Consider the following 19601-nt stretch of genomic DNA (forward strand, 5'->3'; position numbering starts at 1 on the left):
TGAATCACCGTTATCTTATTTTGTTTTATTTGTAACTGTGTGAATGTCAAATGACGGGACATTTTTTCAGAATTCAGACAATGGTATGTTTGATGTAGTGGGGGGGGATCAAACAGAAAGGTTAAAACCAGCATAAGGAGAACTCAAACAATGAGTGGGAGAAAAATAAAATAAGCCAAACAAACCCAAACGAAACACAGTCACAGTAAAAGGTCCAACAGAAGCCACTGCCGCCTCTTAGACGTTCACTGAATAACCGAAAGGCAGAAGAGGAAAAGAAAAAAAATAATAAAGAGATAGACATCTGCCTCTCCTCAACACTCCAGGTGACCTTTAAATCGGCTGAATTGGCCGAGTCACCTCCCGATTGACATGGTAGTCTTCGACTGCTGGCTTCACCTGGTGGCTGATCCTGGAACTGCTTTTTGCCCAGCAATACAATGCCACATTAATTCACTACCACACACTCCCCCCACCCCCCTCCCCAGGTGCCGTCATCTGCATCTAAAGGTCCGCCCCACAGGTTTGGCACACGACCACGCAAGACAAACCAGGACCAATAGTATTGCTCCTCCTGATATTATTCGGTTCTCTTTAATATTATTTTATATAAATTACTCTTAAAAACATGAGAAGCAAGATGCATGTGTCTGATAAACTGGAATAAGGCCCAATGAGTTCACTGTGACCATCTTGATCAATCTTTCTCTGTAATACCGTTTATTCTGTTCTAGCATAAGAGACGCCATTGGCCATATAAAAAAAAAAACCCAAAAAAAAACAAGATAGAAAGGAAAAAAAAAGGAGTAAAACGGGGTTTTCCCCTATTGCTTGCTCGCTCGCTCCTGTGAGTAGATGCGAAGGCAGAAGGTAACTGGTCTCGTTAGTGCAGTGGAGTCTCAACCTCTGTGGGGCGTCTGGTCTCAAAATGCTGACGGCCATACAACGGCCACCCTGCTCACTTCCTGAAATGCTCACATCTCATTGGGCATGTCCTCGTGGTCGCAGGGGGACAGGTCTCCGTTGGTGGTCACCGCAGAGTTGTCCTGGTAACCGGGGGGCATGAAGGCTACAGCGTAGGGATAGACACCGTGGCAAGCCACACGGTATGATTCGAGAAATTTCTCCTGCTGCGAGCCCAGACTGCCGTCCCTCAAAGCCTGGAGCGCCTCAGTGCACGTCTAATAGTCACATACAAATGAGAGATGTAGCATCATTCTTTTCTTGTAAAATATCACCAAATGTACACTGTTCTGTTTATAGTTCTTGTACCTGAATGGTACTGCCTGTTAGGGGCTCGTTTAAAGAAGTAGCCAGCTCAGCAGCCATGCTCTCAGAGGACGGGTCCAGAAAGACCATCATCTTAGCAGCTGCACACAAAAACAGGCAGATTCTAAATGCACAGCTAAAAGAATTTAGTTGCATGCTAATACTAAAGAGTTTCACAACAACAAAGCAGCAAGGAGACAATCATGAGGTGTAGTTCAAGATTATGCAAACAAGCAGTAATGTGATTTGAGTGCGTTTCATCACTATTGTTTCATTTTTATTTGTAATCAAATGAAGTAAAAATATAACACTTACTAAAAGTTTGGGGTTGGTGAGATTTGAAAGAAGTATCTTACACATCAAGACCACAATTATTTGATTAAGAAAGCGTTTTAAAATTATTTAAATTTAAAAAAACTGGTTTCTTTTTTTGTGATGGCAAAGCTGAATTTTAAGCATTGTTACTCCAGTCTTCATCCTTTACAAATCATTCTAATATACTGATTTGGTGCTCAAGAAGCATTATATATTATATATATGTTGAAAACTGCTGCTTTATATTTTTGTGGAACCTCTAATACTTTTTTTTTCAAGATTATTTGATGAATAGAAAGTTCAAAAGAACAGCATTTATTTAAAATAGAAATCTTTTGAAACATTATAAATGTCTTTACGGTCACTTTTGATCACATTTTACTGCATTCAATTATTAATTTCTTTCAAAAGATTACAAATAAAAACAGAACCCAAATTTTAGAACGAAAGTGTATACTTGCAACTGTACTTTTTGTAAGAAAATTGAAGTTTCCAAAATATTGGTTTCTAAAAGTTCAGTAACATCACAAGTGGGTACCTGCAACTCTGTGTGGTATTGAGTTTGCATGTTTGCTCAGGAAGTTCTTGTTGAAAGTCTTGGGGTCACTCTCGCCAAACAGTTTTGTGATCTCCTGCTTCAGAACCGTCTGCACTGCCTCAGGCATGTCCTTACTGTCCGACACTGAAAACAAACACAAATCTTAGTGGACTTGTATTCTTTTGTTCTATGCGAGGAAAGTATGTCCGCCTTTATGTACCTCCTTTGAAGAATCGCACCAAACACTGGTGGAGCCAGGGGTGATCGGGGTCCAATGAGTAAGCTCTCTTCACCGACTGCAGCATCAAAAGATACTTCTCTACAAACACAAACACACATTATTAGTTTTAAATCAAAGAACCGGAAAAGTTATGAATCACTATGTTGAGGTCATCAGAATGGTCACCTTTCCTGAGGTAGATCTCAAAGGCCAGCAGGTGCGTCTCTATTTTATTCTTAACCAGGTTCTTCAGAGGAGTCAGGAACTTAATCGCTTCTTCTAGAGGACTCTCAATCTACAGACAAAAACATGACAATGTGATGAAAAATCAAAATACTTTATCCTCTAAAGAACAAGTGGCTGTGTCAACATACACACCTTTGCAAGTTTATCTGGTATGAGCTCCTCTTTAGGTCCTCCAATCTCCTCCTCGTCCTCTTCCTTTTTCTTCTTTTGGTTCTTTAACTGTTTCTCCTTTTCAGCATTCTTCTTTTCCTCTTCTAACTGGGCTTTCTTTTGGGCACGTCTCTGTTTGTTGCGCAATTTCTTCAGCTCCTTGTCTGTCAGGTTGGCTACAGAATAAACAATTATTCAGAAAACAAAACCATGTCATATTTTTGTAAACTTTCTACGAAAAGCAAGGTTGGGCCTCTGAGGTTTGAATGTGTTGAGTTTGTTTAGTGTGCATGAAGGTACCGTTGTCGGCTTGCGACTCCTTGTTGTCATCAGACAGCGGGTTATCGTGAAGGCTGAGGTAGATCTCGATGGCCGTACGTGCTGCCTTGAAGTAGAAAGGGTGCATACGCAACACATCCTCTAGTTTGAGCAAATCCACATAGGAGCGCAGCGTCATCTTCCGCATACAGTATGTATGGAAGTCAAACTGGTCATCCGTTATCTCCACAAAATGCTGTGAACAGCAAGATGAAAGTGTCAGGATATTTCGGACCATTCATCTTGAACTAGCTTTGTGTTAAACCAATAGATTTAGCATTGAGGTATTAAACTACAGATTCAAAGTTGAGCTAAACATCTGACAGTGTGTAATGCTGTAGGACTTACCCTTTCAATTTCATGGCACTTCTTCAACGCCTCTCCGTATTTGTTCAAGGACTTGTAGGCCAGAGCACATTCTGTCTGGAACCACATGCACTGCATCTCATTCAGATTCTCTACCGCAGAGGTTCCTTCCTGCAGGAAACAACAAACATCAGATACACTATGTTTTTGGCACTAAGACAGATCATTCCTGGAAAAATAAATGTGAGAAATTAAAAAGGTCAATATGAAAGGTCAAAAGGAAAGCAAGTTCCACCAGTTAGTTACAAGTGCTAAGTGAATTACCGGTTAAAGCATTACCAGTCAGATTTTACTGTAAAGTGGGAATTAACTTTTTTTGTTTTTATTTTTGGTGAAAAATTTCAGAAAAAATTTATTCCTTGAAAGTGGGGTATGTGATTCTCTTTTTTGTCCATTTTTTCAAAATAACTTGAAATCCTATTCCTAACCCACTTACAGCCATTGAGTTATAAGCACTGAAATGAAAATTAAGCAATTTAATCATCTGTGGAACGGGCAGGACTCGAAAAACTCTGGCCGAACATTTCCAAGACAACCTGGAATCATTGGACAGTAAGTTCGTCAATCAAACGGTTGACCACACCCCCCTCCCCCCAGCGCGCGTGACCCCATTCGTGCGCATACTCAAAGCTTGTGACGCATGCGGATCTCGTCAGTAAAGCCGGTTCCATGATTAGAAGTAAATCGTCATTACAATCTCTCGCGCATCTGAGTTTTCGCTGGTGCATGATTAAGCATCCATGTTCTTCGAATGGGTGGAGTATTCACGTTGCCAGCGTTGGAGGAAAGAAGGTAGGACCATTTCAATTGTGTATTTTCAAAATCTGCCGGTCGTTTTCCAAATCACATACCCCACCTTTAAACATCACTGAAACATAGTCTTTCAACGTAATTGGCCTCTCTCTATTCCGATACACTACAGGCCAAAAAAAAAAAAAGATTTCCTCCAACTGAATGAACTTATCAGCTAAAGAAACATACTCGGATTCAAAGTTTGGGGACATCAAGATTTTACGGCTGCATTTAACCAATCAAATATAAAGAAAAACCTGTAATATGGGGAAATAGTATTATAATAAAAAATAATGGTTATCTGTTTTAATGTATTTTAAAATGAAAATTATTCCAGTTAGGGCAAAGTTGAATTTGTGGAAATTGTGATATGTTTCTAAATTCTAAATGTCTTTACTGTCACTTCAGATCAGTTTAATGCATTCTTTGTGAATAAAAGTATTAATTTCTTTAAGAAAATCTTACAGAGTACAGACCCAACATTTTTAATTGTAGTGTAAAGGGGTTGACATTAACTTTTTTGCTCACCAGCAAAAAAGGTGTAAAACATTTTTTTCCCCTATTGCTTGTTCATAATTTCGCAGCAGGTATATTAGGTTGCTGCCACTTTAAAACCCGATGCACAGATCTATCATTCTGTTACACATGCGTTTCCTTTCTCAACTGTTTAAGTTCACTAAAAACATAACTGACTGTGTTTACGTGAATACTCGCCAAGACAGGCATTTTGACATTATTTCATGTGTATTTGACTGTTTAAGCACAATAAGCAGTGAAAAAAAACTAAATTTAGTACTGGGAGGCGGCTTTGTGTGTGTGCACTTTGGGTGAGAGCACAATGGTACATACATTGGTTAAATACAATGGTTTAAAAGACTACAATTTCAAAATGTATATATTTATTATATGTAAAATCCAACGTGCCTAAGTGGCTAGTAGGATTGACTGCTTTATACACCATTGCTGAAATCCACCCGCGGGTTGGCAGTTGTTAATGTCAAGCCCTGGTAGTGTATATGCAATAATTGGTGTCATTTGAGCTTAACCACACTAACCCGTGTGAACTTGGAACACATCTCTTCAGCCTCCTTGATAAGGCCAGCCTTGAGCAAATACTTGGCACACTTGGAGTTGATGAAACGGTCAGCAGTGTCCAGAGCCTGGGCCTCGTCCATCCATCGAGCAGCTTCACGGATGTTACCCGCATGCTTTAAAGAGAACAAGAGCGAGATGGAAAACAAGTCACTCTCTCAAGTTCTGTTTAATGGTTCAGGTTCTGTCTCCAGAACATTTTTGAAACAGTTCTCAAACGTAAAGGTGAGTCATTTCGTTAACTCCTAATGTTAAGTACCTCAAGTTTGTTTCCTCGACCTGAGTGTGTTTTACCTTGTATATCTTCGCCTTGATGAGGAAGAGCTCTATGAGGGTGGGGGTGCTTTCAATGGCTGTGTTGATGTATTCGAGGGCAAGCGTCTGTTTGCTGATATGGTTGAAATGCTGGGCCAGGAAAAACTGAACCCACAGTAGAGTGGTGGGTGGCTCCGTTTTCCCGTCATCTACAAATTCAACAACACATGTCCACAGTGAGAAATTTGGCACCATCCACACCATTACAAGGCAAGGCAAGTTTATTTATATAACACATTTCATACACAATGGTAATTCAAAGGGCTTTACATAGAAAAGGAATTAAAATAATCATAAATTAATCACAACATATGCATAAGAAATAAAAATAGCATGCATAAGAAAAAAATAACATTCGTATTTATCTAAAGGCTAAAATACTATTCCTATAATATTATCACTTCAACTGCCATCAGTCATTAAAATCGGTTTACAAGTACTCACCATTTTGGTTGAACATTTTACAGGTTCTTAAACTTTTTTCATAGCCCACAACTAACTCCTCAATAATCGCCACCTGCAAAAGACGGAAAGAAATTTTCTTATTTGTTGAAGTGCAGAAATTTCTACACATCTCTAGATCATATTGTCATCTCACCTTGTCTTTGTGGTGGTAGAGTGATTTTAGTGTGGTAAAGACAGGTGGGCATCCTTTGCTAAAGTTCATCCTCAGGTAGCGATCCAAACACTCTCTAAACTTCTCACCTGCGAGAAACATATGCGGTCATATACACAGACACATTATGAGAGCATAACAGCCTTATTGATTTGACAAGACTGACCTGTGAGGAAGCTGAGAGGAAGTCTTCTTGGCACCAGGCCTTTAGGATACTTAACCCAGGCATCTTCATAGATTTTCTGCTTCTCCTCGACACTCTCTGAAAGCAGCATGACATAATAAGGGTAAATAGAAATGAAAATCAGCCAAGATTTGCTGCGTTCAGGATAATGTGCGTTTACTTGGTTTGAGTGCTTTTTCCAGCCCTTGATAGTAGCTCCAGTTCTCAGGGTTTCTCTCCAGCAGTCGACGGTAAACCTCCGTAGCTTCACCAGCCCGGTCTAACTTCAGAAGCAGCTCTCCTACACACATAACAACACACTTTGCTTTAGAGAAACTGCGACAGCGCATAATAAACAAGTTCCCAGACAAAACACAAAAGGATGCACCCTTATTAAAGTTCTAGCTAACAGCGATAATTTACAGATTCATATTAAATGGTGTTGTTTTGTCTAAATAAATTAAAAATACACTACCATTCAAAGGTTGGGGGTCACTAAGATTTAAAAAAAAAGAAATTAATCCTTTTTTTTTAAGCAAGGACGAATTAAACTGATCAAAGAGGGCAATACAGATACTTATGTTACAAAAGATTTCTATCTAATATAAATGCTGTTCTTTGAACATACGATTCAACAAAGATTCTGTTTTCAACATCAATAATAAGAAATGTTTCTTGAGCATCAAATCAGCATATTAGAATGATTTCTGAAGGAACATGTGACACTGAAGACTGGAGTAATAATGCTGAAAATTCACCTTTACCATCACAGGAATAAAGAACATTTTAACTTGTATTCAAATAGAAAAGTTATTTTATATTGTAATCATATTTTACAATATTATATTAATTTGCTTTTTTTTGATCAAATAAATGCATCTTTGATGAATGCAACAGACTTTTTTCAAAAACATTAAAAAAATCTTACTGACCCTCTGGAACAATAGTTAAGTAACTAAAAAATGTATAAGCGAATTTAGGCATCACAACAGTATTTAGATATGAATATTCAATTTGAGATTTGCTTAAACTTTTAACAGTGTTATTAAATTCGTGTTTGCTTAAAATATTAACTAAGTGAGCATTAGATGGCAGCAAAGTTAATCTAGAAGTAAAAAAATAAAGTATGCACAGTTAAACATCCAATCAGCTGAAAAAAATATAGACACAAGACCCTCTAATATCAGCCAATAACTGACATTATTGAACTGAACATCCCCCTGACACATTTATAAAAACACACCTCGTATCTCCTCTACAGCCAGTTTGTCACAGATCTGTTTTTCATAGTTGGTCAGGTGATCAAGTGCTTCTTTGATAAGCCCGGCCTCCCTCAACAGCTGATTCTGATACAGCAAAAGCTCGCTGTACTCGTAATCCACTTTCTCTGGAGATGTCTGAAATACAATCACCCACAATCCTCAGTGGCATTCAAAAACAAACACTTAGTGGTATCCCCTACCCAAGTTTTCACAAAAATAAACAGTGCAGATTACATAACTGTAAGGAAGTGATGAAAAAATACCTGTTGTGTTTTGCGGAACTCTTCCACTATCTTAGCCGCCATCTCATAATCTTCCAGAAGGTGGTACGCAATGGCATATCCGATCCAGGAGGCTCTTTGAGCTGGACGCAACTGCAGTAACTGGTACCTGGTCTCCTGTGAGAGAGAAATGAGAGAAGTGACAATTCTTATAATGTGCATATTTCAAATTTAATATAAATACAAATATCAATTATAATACAAATCATATCACCATAACAATTTAAGTGAAAGGGTGACTTTGGACAAAATATAAATCAACAGTATATTAACTGGCTTTTTCCGTGGAACATAGTAATTTCCTGACATAGTTATACAAGCATTTCCATTCAAAATAACTTACCCTGTAACCTTCGAGGTCTCTCATTTGGATCTGCAGCAGTGAGAGATCTCTGAGGATCTGCAGATTGTCTTTGTCCCATTTAAGAGCATTCCTGTAGCACTTGATGGCCTCGTCATACTTCTTATCCGAGCGCTGAAGCAAACCGTACACGTGCCAACCTGAAGAAGAGTTAAGGACAAGAAACTGCACTGCGCCTATTGCTGGATTTATTTTTTGTGGGGGGTGGGGTTGGATGTTGGAATCAAATTCTAATAAATCAATTTTCTGCTAAAAATTGTGATTGCTATTTAAAATGAAATAAAACAAAAAAGCTCCAGGTTTGAAGTGCTTGTATGCACAATTTAGCCCAAAATGTTGTGATTATATCAATATGACTTAAATAAATGTTATTACTACTATTTTCATTTTTATTGCTAAATTAAAATATTAAACAACAAGAAATATTTATGTAAAAAAGTTTTTTTAAGAAAAATAAATAAAAAACGTAACTCTTATTTAATTAACTTATTTTGTGAGATGATCAGTGAAGTACAGTTGCCAGGCACCTAAAATTAAGATTTACAAAGTACCTCAAACTGGGTTTCATTCACTAGTGTTACGTACAATGATCATATGTAAACAAAAATTACTAATACTTCTTTTGACAATGCTTTTCATGAATCTACTGTCAATGAGAAGTGTTAAGGATACAGACATGACTCTTCAGATCGTTTCGTAAACCTCGTCGCACTAGATCATACGCCTCCTCCTTTCGACCCAAGCAGTTCAGAGTCAGTCCCTTCATTGCGAGGGTCTCTGAGGGATGGGGGGGGGGGAAGAAATGATCATGTGCTCAACCAATTTAATTATTCAAAATGATGAGAAAATGAAGTAATTAATGTCCGAGAATGGTCTTACCTCCGTGTTCGGCAAACTTCGGGTTGAACAGGATCTGTTTGCAAAACTTGAGGCCATTTCTGTACTGCTTGTGTTCGTAGCATCTCTGCAAGACATACGGGAAAAGCACACTCACTAAAATCACTTTAACTGTGTATTAGGCAAAATGAAAGTACAGTAGATATGTGTGGTTAGAGATGTACAGCTTCTGAACACTTCAAACCAGAAACATCAAGCCAAAACCTCACCATGAGTAGGTGTGAGACGCATAATAACCAATGCACACTGAGTCTATGATACAAATGTGAATCACCTTGGCACTCTGTGACGACACAAGAGAACACAAAGGTTAAAAGATTTCATGAACTCCTGCAAAGACATGCGCGGGATAATCAAGAAAAAAATCTGAGAAGACGGCTGCACCTTCTGTAACAACTTCCCCCTTACAGATCTGCTATATATTTGATGTAACTCTTATTAAATTACTTTACAATGCAGGGTTCCTACACATTTTCCATTTCAAAATTCCATACTTTTCCAGACTCAAATTTCCAGACCGCCAAACAATTGTTCAGACCATATTTAACACAAATGGTTCATACAGCACTATTTTTGGTAAACATCATCTGTAAATATTTTTATTTTCACTGTTACACAAGTTTATGGTAATTGAAAGGCTTTTCTGAGGTAAATGTAACATTAACAAACTGTTTTATTGATGTCTTCCCACAGTTGAAACACTGAGCGATTACGGATTTCGGTAAGTTGTACTGTATCTTTCAACATTCCTTCTGATGTTCGTTCATGTTTATATGGTGCTGTAACTAGTAGTCAAGCAGAAGCGATGATCGGTTCACGTGCGCTGCTGCTCCGCTTAAACTGAGACGCTAAACAAACCGTCACACAACATTAAAGAGCACCAAAACAGTATTTATTGTTTGAATTTTGTAATAAAATGGACAGAATTTGAAAGCTGAGACTTTGTTTCACATCAAAAGTAACAATGCACAAAGCTTACTGTGATTTAATGGATGGGAGGCGTACTATAAAGTTTTTTTTATTCATCAAGTGAAAACAGCATAGACTAAAAGATTGATTCTTGGGATTTAAGAATTGATATTGGTTCATAAAAATGAGAAGCCATTAAAATTGAGAAATATATAACCTACCTCTCTATTTGCGTTTTTTTTTTTTGGTTTAAATTCCTAATTTCGTACTATAGAAAACTGAATAGGGGCAATAGTAAAAACTAATATTTTTTCCATAATTATCCAGACCTGGAAATTACTCAAATCAAATTCCATACTTTTCCAAACAGCATATTAGGAACCCTGTCAATGCTACTAAAATGCCTGTGGCAGGCTCAGAAGAAAAAAGGCTATGATGGTGAGACGTTGATTATAAACAGATTCCAATCTACTTTGGTCACCACAACAGTTTTGACATCCCATGAAAGCTGTCTACCAAATATCGACATAACAGTAACGTGAAGGAATGCCCTTCTAACATAAGCATGTTTAATGGACAGAGCTCATTAGGCACTGCTGGTCACATAGCAGCAAAGAGCAAGAGCAAAGACTGGACAAGCAGCTGTTGAGTCAGTATCCAAAAGCACAAAGAATTTCATAAGAACAAAAGTGCATCATTTGGATTGATAGACAACTATTGGAAATAGTCTCATTCATCCACAGCAGTTATATGTATGAATGAATGAATGAATGGAGGCATTTATATAGCGCTTTCATATGTACTACTGTACACCCAAACTGCTTTACAATCATATCAGGGCATCTCTCCTCAACCACCACCAGTGTGGAGCATCCACTTAGATGATGCGATGGCAGCCATAGTACAATGGCGCCAGTGCACTCACCAAACACCAGCTATAGGTGGAGAGAGAGTGATAGAACCAATTCAGTGGATGGGGATAATTGATGATTGGCAAGGGCCAATGGGTGGAATGTGGCCAGGGCACCGGGGTTACACCCCTACTCTTTACGAGAAGTGCCATGGGATTTTTAATGACCACAGAGAGTCGGGGACTCGGTTTTACATCTCAACCGAAGGATGGTGCCTTTTGACAGTATAGTGTTCCCGTCACTATAGAGAGCCTAAGTCCCTCCCCTTCCGGTGGACCACCATGGGACCTTATTTCGGAAAAATATTGTATGGTATTCAATGGCGAGAGACAACAAATATTTGGATCCCGTTTGAATTGTGCCCTGAATTACACATATGATGTTTGTCAATTTAAAAGATACATTTTAAAGTCAAGAAAGTCGCAGTTTGATCTAAAACTGTTGAGGTATAAGACTGTGAAAATAAGTAATTACAAAGACTACAAACCCAAAAGGCGCGCATGTGACGTCATTCCTTTTCTCTCAATGAATGAAGCTAACTTTACTGAAGCTAACGTCTTTCATTTTTTCTAGTCTAATGTTATAATCGTAACGTTACGCCGTCATGCCTGTGTGTTTTGTACCAGACTGCACACATACGAGCTTGGTAACGTACATAGTGCGAGACGAGAGATGTAGTTCACTGAGCGATTTTCACATAAAACTTAATGTTACTCAACTGTTTTATGACAAACTGTGACTTTCTTGACTTTCATAATTATCTTTTAAATTGACAAACATCATATTTCTAATTCACATATGATGAAGGCACAGTTCAGACGGCATAAAATTATAATTTGTCTCTTGCCATTGACTACCATACATATTTTTTCCGAAATAAGGTCCCATGAGCCGGAAGTGGAGGGGAGGGACTTAGGCTCTCTATAGTGGGGCGTTAGGACCAAGCGGCAACCTCCCTGACTCTCTCTTGAAACCAACATGGAAGTGACTGCAATTCATCGCCTGGCCGCTTGAGGCTGGCAGCAAAAGTGAGTCAAATCTGTATCTCCCCCATGTTAAAATGCCCAACTTTACAGCAGAAAAAAATATATTTACACCCTGGTGTCCTAAGTTGTTTTGGTCTATACAGCTAATTTTGCCCTTCATGACAACTGTGAGGGGGGTGCATTTTTTTAGAACTCATCCGTTTAAATTATATTAAGCCTTAAAATGCTGCATAATCAAGGGCGTGGCCACTTGAGTGACAGGTGGATTACCGCTGCTGTTACTAGCCGTTTGTCTGCTCTCTGTTAGCCATCATGTCACCTCAGCTGATTCCAGCTGCTGAACTTGTCATCTCTGCCGTGCTTGTACTTTTTTCGGGATTATTTCATACAGTTTATTACACGCCGCCCTTACCTTGAATTCCGTCGTTGTAGAGTAAACAACCAGCGCTGTACTTCAGTTGTTTTCCTCTGTGAACATGCACTCATTTTTGGAGTTCAGATTTAAAAACGTCCAAGATCTAGAGGCCACACTCGTTCTGCGGTGCCGTTGATATTACGGAGCAGATAGACTATAATATGCTTATTTAACTTTTTAGTGTTCAATAAAAAGTACCGTCAGATGAAAACCTGCAGGTGTCAGTGCTTTCTCTTCGTCCCTTAAATGAGCGCGGATTTCTAGTGCATTACTTGAACTTCTTAGGTAATATCTATCAGAATTGAAAATGGACTGAATAAAGCTCTCTACGAACTTGACGTGCGATGCCGCGCTGACTGACATGTATGCGCATGAATCACTGTCACACTCACGCTCAGAGCAAATATTGTAAGTTACTGCATGAGAATAATAATGCATCACAATACACATAGTCTGACGGTTAGTTATGTCTTTTAACTATTATAGTATTTCAAAGGGCAAAAACATGAACTTTAACTATTGGCTTTAGGTGTGCTTCTTCAAGTCAGCTGTCACTTTAGCGCGAGGCCAGTAGCACATTAGCTTAGCCTGAGCAAACTCGATCACGTCGAGCTAGGCGGCCGTAGTTTCAGCATCCAGGCACCTCAACTCCACCCACGTCCCGCCTTTTTGCCCATTTTCGTTTATCTGGGAGTGACGCGCTTCCAAGATGGTGACGAGCGACTCCACCCACTTTAGGCTTCAAAAACGTTCTTCAGAAACCTACGGGTGACGTCATGGACACTACGTCCATATTTTTTTACAGTCTATGGTTAGGACCACACAGACCACAGGGTGAGCGCCCCCTGCTGGCCTCACTAACACCTCTTCCAGCAGCAATCTGGTTTTCCCAGGAGGTCTCCCATCCAGGTACTAACCAGGCTCAGCCCTGCTTAGCTTCAGTGGGCAACCAGTCTTGGGCTACAGGGTGATATGGCTGCTGACTTTAACCAGCTGTGTCTCAAACCCTAACTAGACTATTGTCTAACTAGACCTAACTGTGTAGGTAGACAGCTTAATATGTTTTGAGACACAGCCAACCTGTCAAGCTGGTCTCCCAGAACACATTTGCTTTTGGTTTCTGTATGAACTATATTAAAAATCTATGAAATCACAATTACGGTTCTACAGCTTTTAGCCAAAGAGTGTCAGCTTCTTTGAGGCCATCTATATACTAGTGTACTCTCATAATTATTCACAAATAAAAAATGCCAAATTTATAAAAACATTGATAACTAATTAATTTAAACTTAATGGTAGGGAGCTTAACAGGCTAGCTTTGAAAGCATCAGATCCCATCTCCAGAGACACTCCTCCTTCAAAACACATGAACGCATCAAAACAGAGCAGCACCAAAACACTTACACGTGAAGCAGATTCTGCAAACCGTCATGAGATGGCATTAAATTACCTAATGTCTCAAAGCATATGACATTACCATAATAATAAACTTAACTTACAGAACACTTACTTGTACCATCTGACTGCTGCACATTCATTTCGGCATTGATAGTGTTGACATAGAAACGCACAAATCCGAATCTAAGGAGGTGAACAGCTCCGGGTAGAACATCACAGGTTGCCATCTTATAATTACGGTTACGACATGGCATGAACGCAGCAGAAGCTTGTTGTTTTGGTTCAGGAGGAACTATAAAAGACGACTGCTGTTTGTCCTTGCCCGGTGACTTTGTCTACAACGCGCTGATGATGTGTGACGTCTGCATGAGCAGGGTGCTTGGAAGTATGGAAATACATGCATTGACAGGTAGGTAGGACATCATATCAATGTATTCGGACCTAATTAAATGATTGGACGAAAAAGAAATTGGTCCTGAGGCTCCCACAGAAAATATATAGGCCTATACATGTTTTAATATTAAGACCACTAATATTATTGATTGCTATCAGGATGTGAAGGGAGTTTCAACCATTATAACAAAAATGTTTATAAAACAAATTGCCAACCCTACCTTTAACCTGGTTAATCAACATATTGCTGGCACTTGCCATCAAAAAATTGATTGACTTACCTTGCATTACACATAATTGTGTTAACCAAAATCTATCTAGTATGATAACGTCCCACTCCATGATATTTACCTCTACACATGAGTAGTTTGTCCAGTCAGCATCTGACAGACGTTTTTGAGGCGTGGCGGTCAGGTAACTTACTAATAATACTAGTGTCAATACAAAATAATAAAAGTGGATTTAAAGTATTTTTCCCAATTAAACTTGGGTAACAATTCTGTACACACTAAAGTAACTATAGCAATATTGCCTTCGTGCTTTAATGCACTGCTGTTATTATTTGGCGGTTGGTGTTGCTTTAGTTTAAATGGATTAACTTTCATACTGTTAACTTGTACGGTTACAAATCGTTTCAACTCCGTGTTTAGACATGATTTAAAGCACAAAACTCTCAAACACCACACTATATTATTAGTACAGCTTTATAAAGCGACGTAAAGCACTGTTTAAAGGTTATTCCGGCCACAGCTATCAAATCACAGATCTTTGCGCTTAACGTGCTAAGGTAGTTAGCTGCTCGGTGTCAGGCAAGTTCATCTGCTCTCAATGTGCGTGAATGTGCATGAGCTAACAGTAATGTTACGAGTATTAAAGCAACGCCAATGCTCTCTCTTAGCTTGCAAAAAACTCTTAGGAGGTTTCTCGTGAGGTCAGCAGAGAGAGATCTTGGCTTAAATAGGAAGGCGACTGGCACACGCTTCCTTTCTATTATTAACGATCCAGCGTTCGTCTGCAGATATATTTCCCCCAACTTACCAATATTCTCTTAAAGAGAGCGTTCTCCTTCGGCGGCAGAGTTATCGAAGGCATGCTTCTAGCTTTTCAGTGTTGATCACCGTGACTTTGCTCTAATCATGAATCGGAATCTGCGATCCTTTGGCCGGATAGTCTGCTGTATCGTAAAAGCCCCCCGAACTTCGCTGTCTGGGGCTCCTCGACTTCACGTGGTGACAGCAGGCCCCCCTTCAGAACCAAAATGGCGACCGCTGCTTCTCCCCGGGTCAAACGGCGAATTGCGCATGCGTCGAGTGTGCAGCATTTCCGAGGCGGGATGAAATATATATTTTTTTAATTTATTTTTATTTTTATTTTAATATATTATATTATAAAATTAACATATATAATTATATGAAATAAATACACAAAGTGTAAGGAAATGACAGTTTGCCTTTTTGACGTTATAATTACAATTATTATAATCAATGTTTCTGAGACAGGACATATTTTTATTCTTAAACACTAATAAACATATAATAGGTGAAACATCTACTCATAAAATCTTATTGTGGACGAATGTATTTAGAAATGTTAACTGGGCTAATGTCTGGAATTGTTGTGCAAAATACTGTTAATAAGGTAATAAAGTAAAAAAGGTTACATTTAAATTATTTACAGGGTTTATTTACAGCTAAGAGTGTTTTGGAGATTTCGTTTAGATATTGATTATTCCTGAGATATTGTTTAACAGAAAATAATCTATTGTCTATTCTTTGTGTATACCCAATAATTTTTTGGGTGAATATGGAACATTTTATTAGAAAGAAAACATATATTATATCCAATATAAATAATGTTGATTTATGAATGTACTATTCCAATGAAAACATCAACAAAAAAAATTTAAGTTTCATATTTTTTTATTGTATTTAAGATATTAGTTGTTGTTTTTTCTTTTTTATTGTTTTGGGAAAATGTAACATACACAAAAAGAAATTGTCAGGGTCAAAGCCAAATGTCAGTTACAGAGAGGACTTGATATTTTTCATGAAATATATTTTTTAATCAATGAATGGTTGTTATGTTTGTGTATACATTTGTATATTTTGTATACTGCTATATACTTTGTTCCAAGCACGAAACACAGTATGGGGGTGAATGAGTCTTTAGGTCTTTAGTTGGTGATCGATTACTCTACGTGCCACTAGGTCATCCAGTCCTGGCTGCAGGGAGGAAAGACAATCGAGCAAAGATTGAATTTTGTCTGGTAGAGAAACACCGTCAAAATGCTTCTCGGCCGATTATTGTTGCGGACTACGACTGTCAATAAGAGTGAGTACGGCGATGCGAATTATATTAGGCGTACATTATAGTCCCAGTACATTTACTTGGTAAATGTGTTCACTCGCCTTATCTTAGCAAAGGCGTACGTTATGGCCTGACCTTTCTTAGCTTAGCAACATTACTAGCAACAATGCAGCCAATGTATTAGTTACAACTCATGTATGAGGTATATATATTAACATTTTATAATAAAATGTGCACATTTATAATGTCCATACATATATGCAGTCTAGTATGTCTTAATTATATGGCCATTTTCAGGTGTTGGTGAATTACAATCAAAGGACAAAGATTTGTTTTCACAAATTTTGTTTTTGTCTTCTTGTTAATAAATCCATTCATATACAAACTATCAACTTAGATATAACAGGTACTAAACCTGTCCAAAAAAAAGTCAGACTACATTAAATATAGATTGTTTTGATTATCGCTTTTCTTTCTTTTTCAGTGGTTAGTAGAAATGCTTATACAGCATCCAAACCTGATCCCTCCAAGCCAAACATGCTGAGAGTAGGACTGGCATTTGGAAGTACAGCTGTCTTGTGGGCACTGGTAACTACATTTAAATTATCTCTCATACATGCATACAAACTTACACCTGTTTTTAAGTTTCCTAAACACCCTCTCTGTTCCCCACCAGCTGTTCAAGCAACACAGCACTGATGTGCATGAGTACAAAACAAGGAATGGGTTGGAGTAATTCACAAGGCTATGTAAGTAAAACCATTACTATTTCCTTATTCGGTGTGAGATTGGAAACCTTGTGAAACCAAAGCGCCTAACTCCAGTAATCAATCTGTTGTTGAAGTTATATATACAGGGCTCGACATTAAGCTTTTTCATGTGCTTGTCCTTCGGACAAGTAAATCTGTCATTCACTTGTCCGAGTAAAAAAGTTGCTTGTCCGGATTTTTTTTTTCGTGTTTTAATTTATTCTGAAGCAATATGCTCAACAGTTTTCAATCAGCTTTGATATTTAAATCTGCATATTGTAATATCTGCATCTTTAAAGGGCATTTGCCCCCCCCAATCTTATTAAATGTATGCTTCATCTTTCATTTTAAATTCCTAAATTTGATCAATAAATTCAATTATTTAGAATAATAAGATACTATAGGGCTGTTACGCTAGGTAGGGCTGATCAAATTAAATCATTTACACTGAAAAATTACAATTGCATAAAATAATGTTATGAAATTGATTTAAATATACAAATAGGAAACGTTGGAAAGAACGATACTACTTTTAAACACAACACTAAACCACCAGTAGGTGGTGGCAGGCGACCGTCTTAATGAGTGAGTCATTGATTCGTTCAATCAAACGATTTGTTCGTTCAATCAAACGATTTGTTCAAACGGCTGATTCAATCAAGTATGAGACAGATGTTTATGAATGGGTCATTGAATCTTTGACTCAACCGATTCGTTCAAAATGCTGAATCATTCAGTAATTAAAACAGGTTGAGTGTTCCTGTGAGATGCGCCGTGGTTCTGCTGTGATTTTTGTTTGGAACTATTTTCGCTGCTGAAACAGAACAAAAACAGCCAATATTACATCTAAAATGTAAGTGACTTAATTTTAACTGTTTACTGAACTGTTGTAGGAAATCACGGTCACATTTTCAGTCGTGATGGTATTCAGGAAAAATAATTGAGGTTGCTTAACATATGTTAAAAATATACAAATATAAATATTTTATAGGCAGTATGTTGTTAACTGAGCGTGTGTGTGCGTGCTGCGCTCATTTGTGTAACGTTAGATTTCTCCTCGAGAGGCTGCGCGAGCGTCAACAGCGCAACCTTACCGTCAGTCTACATTATCCTCAATCAATCGCAACTTACAATAAATTTAATAAAATCAGAATCATTCTCTCGGTTTAGTGATTCCCTAGTTATTTGTTTATTTTTGTTATTGATGTTCTAATCAGGCTACTTGTCCGGTCGGGCAAGTAAAAATCTCTTTTACTTGTCCCTTCAAAAAATCCACTTGTCCCGGACAAGCGGACAAGCGTTAATGTCGAGCCCTGTATATATATATATATATATATATATATATATATATATATATATATATATATATATATATATATATATAACATACCTGTTAATTGATCTGTATTTACATGAGATGATGCCATGCTAATGAAGTAATAGTCATTGTTTTTTCCCCTTTTCAGGCTACTGATTGCTCTGTGCTTCATGGATCTTCTGTTTTTTCCTGTTTTGATGTTCCTCTGCTATTGAATGATGTACAATAATGTTTAATAAAGTTGTGTATATATAACTTGCCTCTTGTCACTCTCTCCTGGCTCCAGCTAACATGAGCTGTAGAGATATTAATATTATATTAAATATATATATGGCTTCCCTTTGTTCCCTTCAATTCAGTGTAATGATGTGGTTTATAAGCAAAACAATTACAGAATTATTCATGCAAATTGTCCCCTGGTTTCACAGCCTAGTCCCAGACTTAAATGGATGTTTTAGCTGTTTTAACTGAAAGGAACTTGCACTGACATATCTTTAAATATTAAGATATATCTCAATATGCACACCATTAATGTTTTTTAAGGCACGTTTATAAAAGATACTTAAATGTCCTAATTGAACTAAGGTCTAATCCTGTGTTAATCTAAGCCCTGCCTGTGAAACCAGCCCTAAGTGTCCGAAATAGGTTATCATTTGTTTACAAAGCATGGGACTTTTGAAAACAACATTCAGTGTCATCAAACCAGTGATATCCCAAAATTAATTTTTTTAAGATCGTATGGAGTCATTTAGATGAATGTTGTCAGGAGAAGCAAGATGACAGACACTAAACAGCAGTTATGTTATGTGTAATGGTGTTATCTTTTTTGCCAAGATCTCATTATAGTATACTAATTAAAGGGGCATTCGGCAACCCTAGCTATTTCTTCGCTGATTTTCACTTTTGTTGTCGCATGTTAGCGAGCTCCACCTACAGCTGTGAGGCGTATATTTCACAAAAATGTTGTAAAAAAAACTCACTTACGGCACACTTCTCCCCCATTCTACCGCTGCT

At 37.9% G+C, this 19601-nt stretch overlaps 2 protein-coding genes across 2 annotated transcripts; one reads left to right on the plus strand and one right to left on the minus strand.

Annotated features, from left to right (window-relative positions):
• Positions 1 to 4: 4 nt before the first annotated feature.
• naa15a (N-alpha-acetyltransferase 15, NatA auxiliary subunit a) lies at positions 5 to 15509 on the minus strand. The gene is made up of 20 exons (XM_077247729.1): positions 15252 to 15509; positions 9184 to 9268; positions 8977 to 9081; positions 8287 to 8444; positions 7926 to 8060; positions 7644 to 7797; positions 6582 to 6701; positions 6404 to 6499; positions 6220 to 6326; positions 6066 to 6138; positions 5601 to 5770; positions 5270 to 5422; positions 3405 to 3533; positions 3039 to 3252; positions 2721 to 2914; positions 2529 to 2637; positions 2343 to 2441; positions 2123 to 2266; positions 1273 to 1370; positions 5 to 1181 (listed from the first exon to the last, which is right to left on the minus strand). The coding sequence occupies exons 1-20, from the start codon at positions 15303 to 15305 to the stop codon at positions 975 to 977; spliced, it is 2604 nt and encodes an 867-aa protein (XP_077103844.1). The 5' UTR covers positions 15306 to 15509; the 3' UTR covers positions 5 to 974.
• Positions 15510 to 16403: 894 nt separating this feature from the next.
• ndufc1 (NADH:ubiquinone oxidoreductase subunit C1) lies at positions 16404 to 18842 on the plus strand. The gene is made up of 4 exons (XM_077247745.1): positions 16404 to 16544; positions 17005 to 17108; positions 17197 to 17269; positions 18736 to 18842. The coding sequence occupies exons 1-3, from the start codon at positions 16499 to 16501 to the stop codon at positions 17254 to 17256; spliced, it is 210 nt and encodes a 69-aa protein (XP_077103860.1). The 5' UTR covers positions 16404 to 16498; the 3' UTR covers positions 17257 to 17269; positions 18736 to 18842.
• Positions 18843 to 19601: the final 759 nt, after the last annotated feature.

The sequence above is a fragment of the Siphateles boraxobius genome, unplaced genomic scaffold (assembly GCF_051911475.1).
Source record: "Siphateles boraxobius isolate OS27281-9 unplaced genomic scaffold, OSU_SipBor_1 3, whole genome shotgun sequence".
In the NCBI taxonomy this organism is placed as follows: Eukaryota; Metazoa; Chordata; class Actinopteri; order Cypriniformes; family Leuciscidae; genus Siphateles; species Siphateles boraxobius.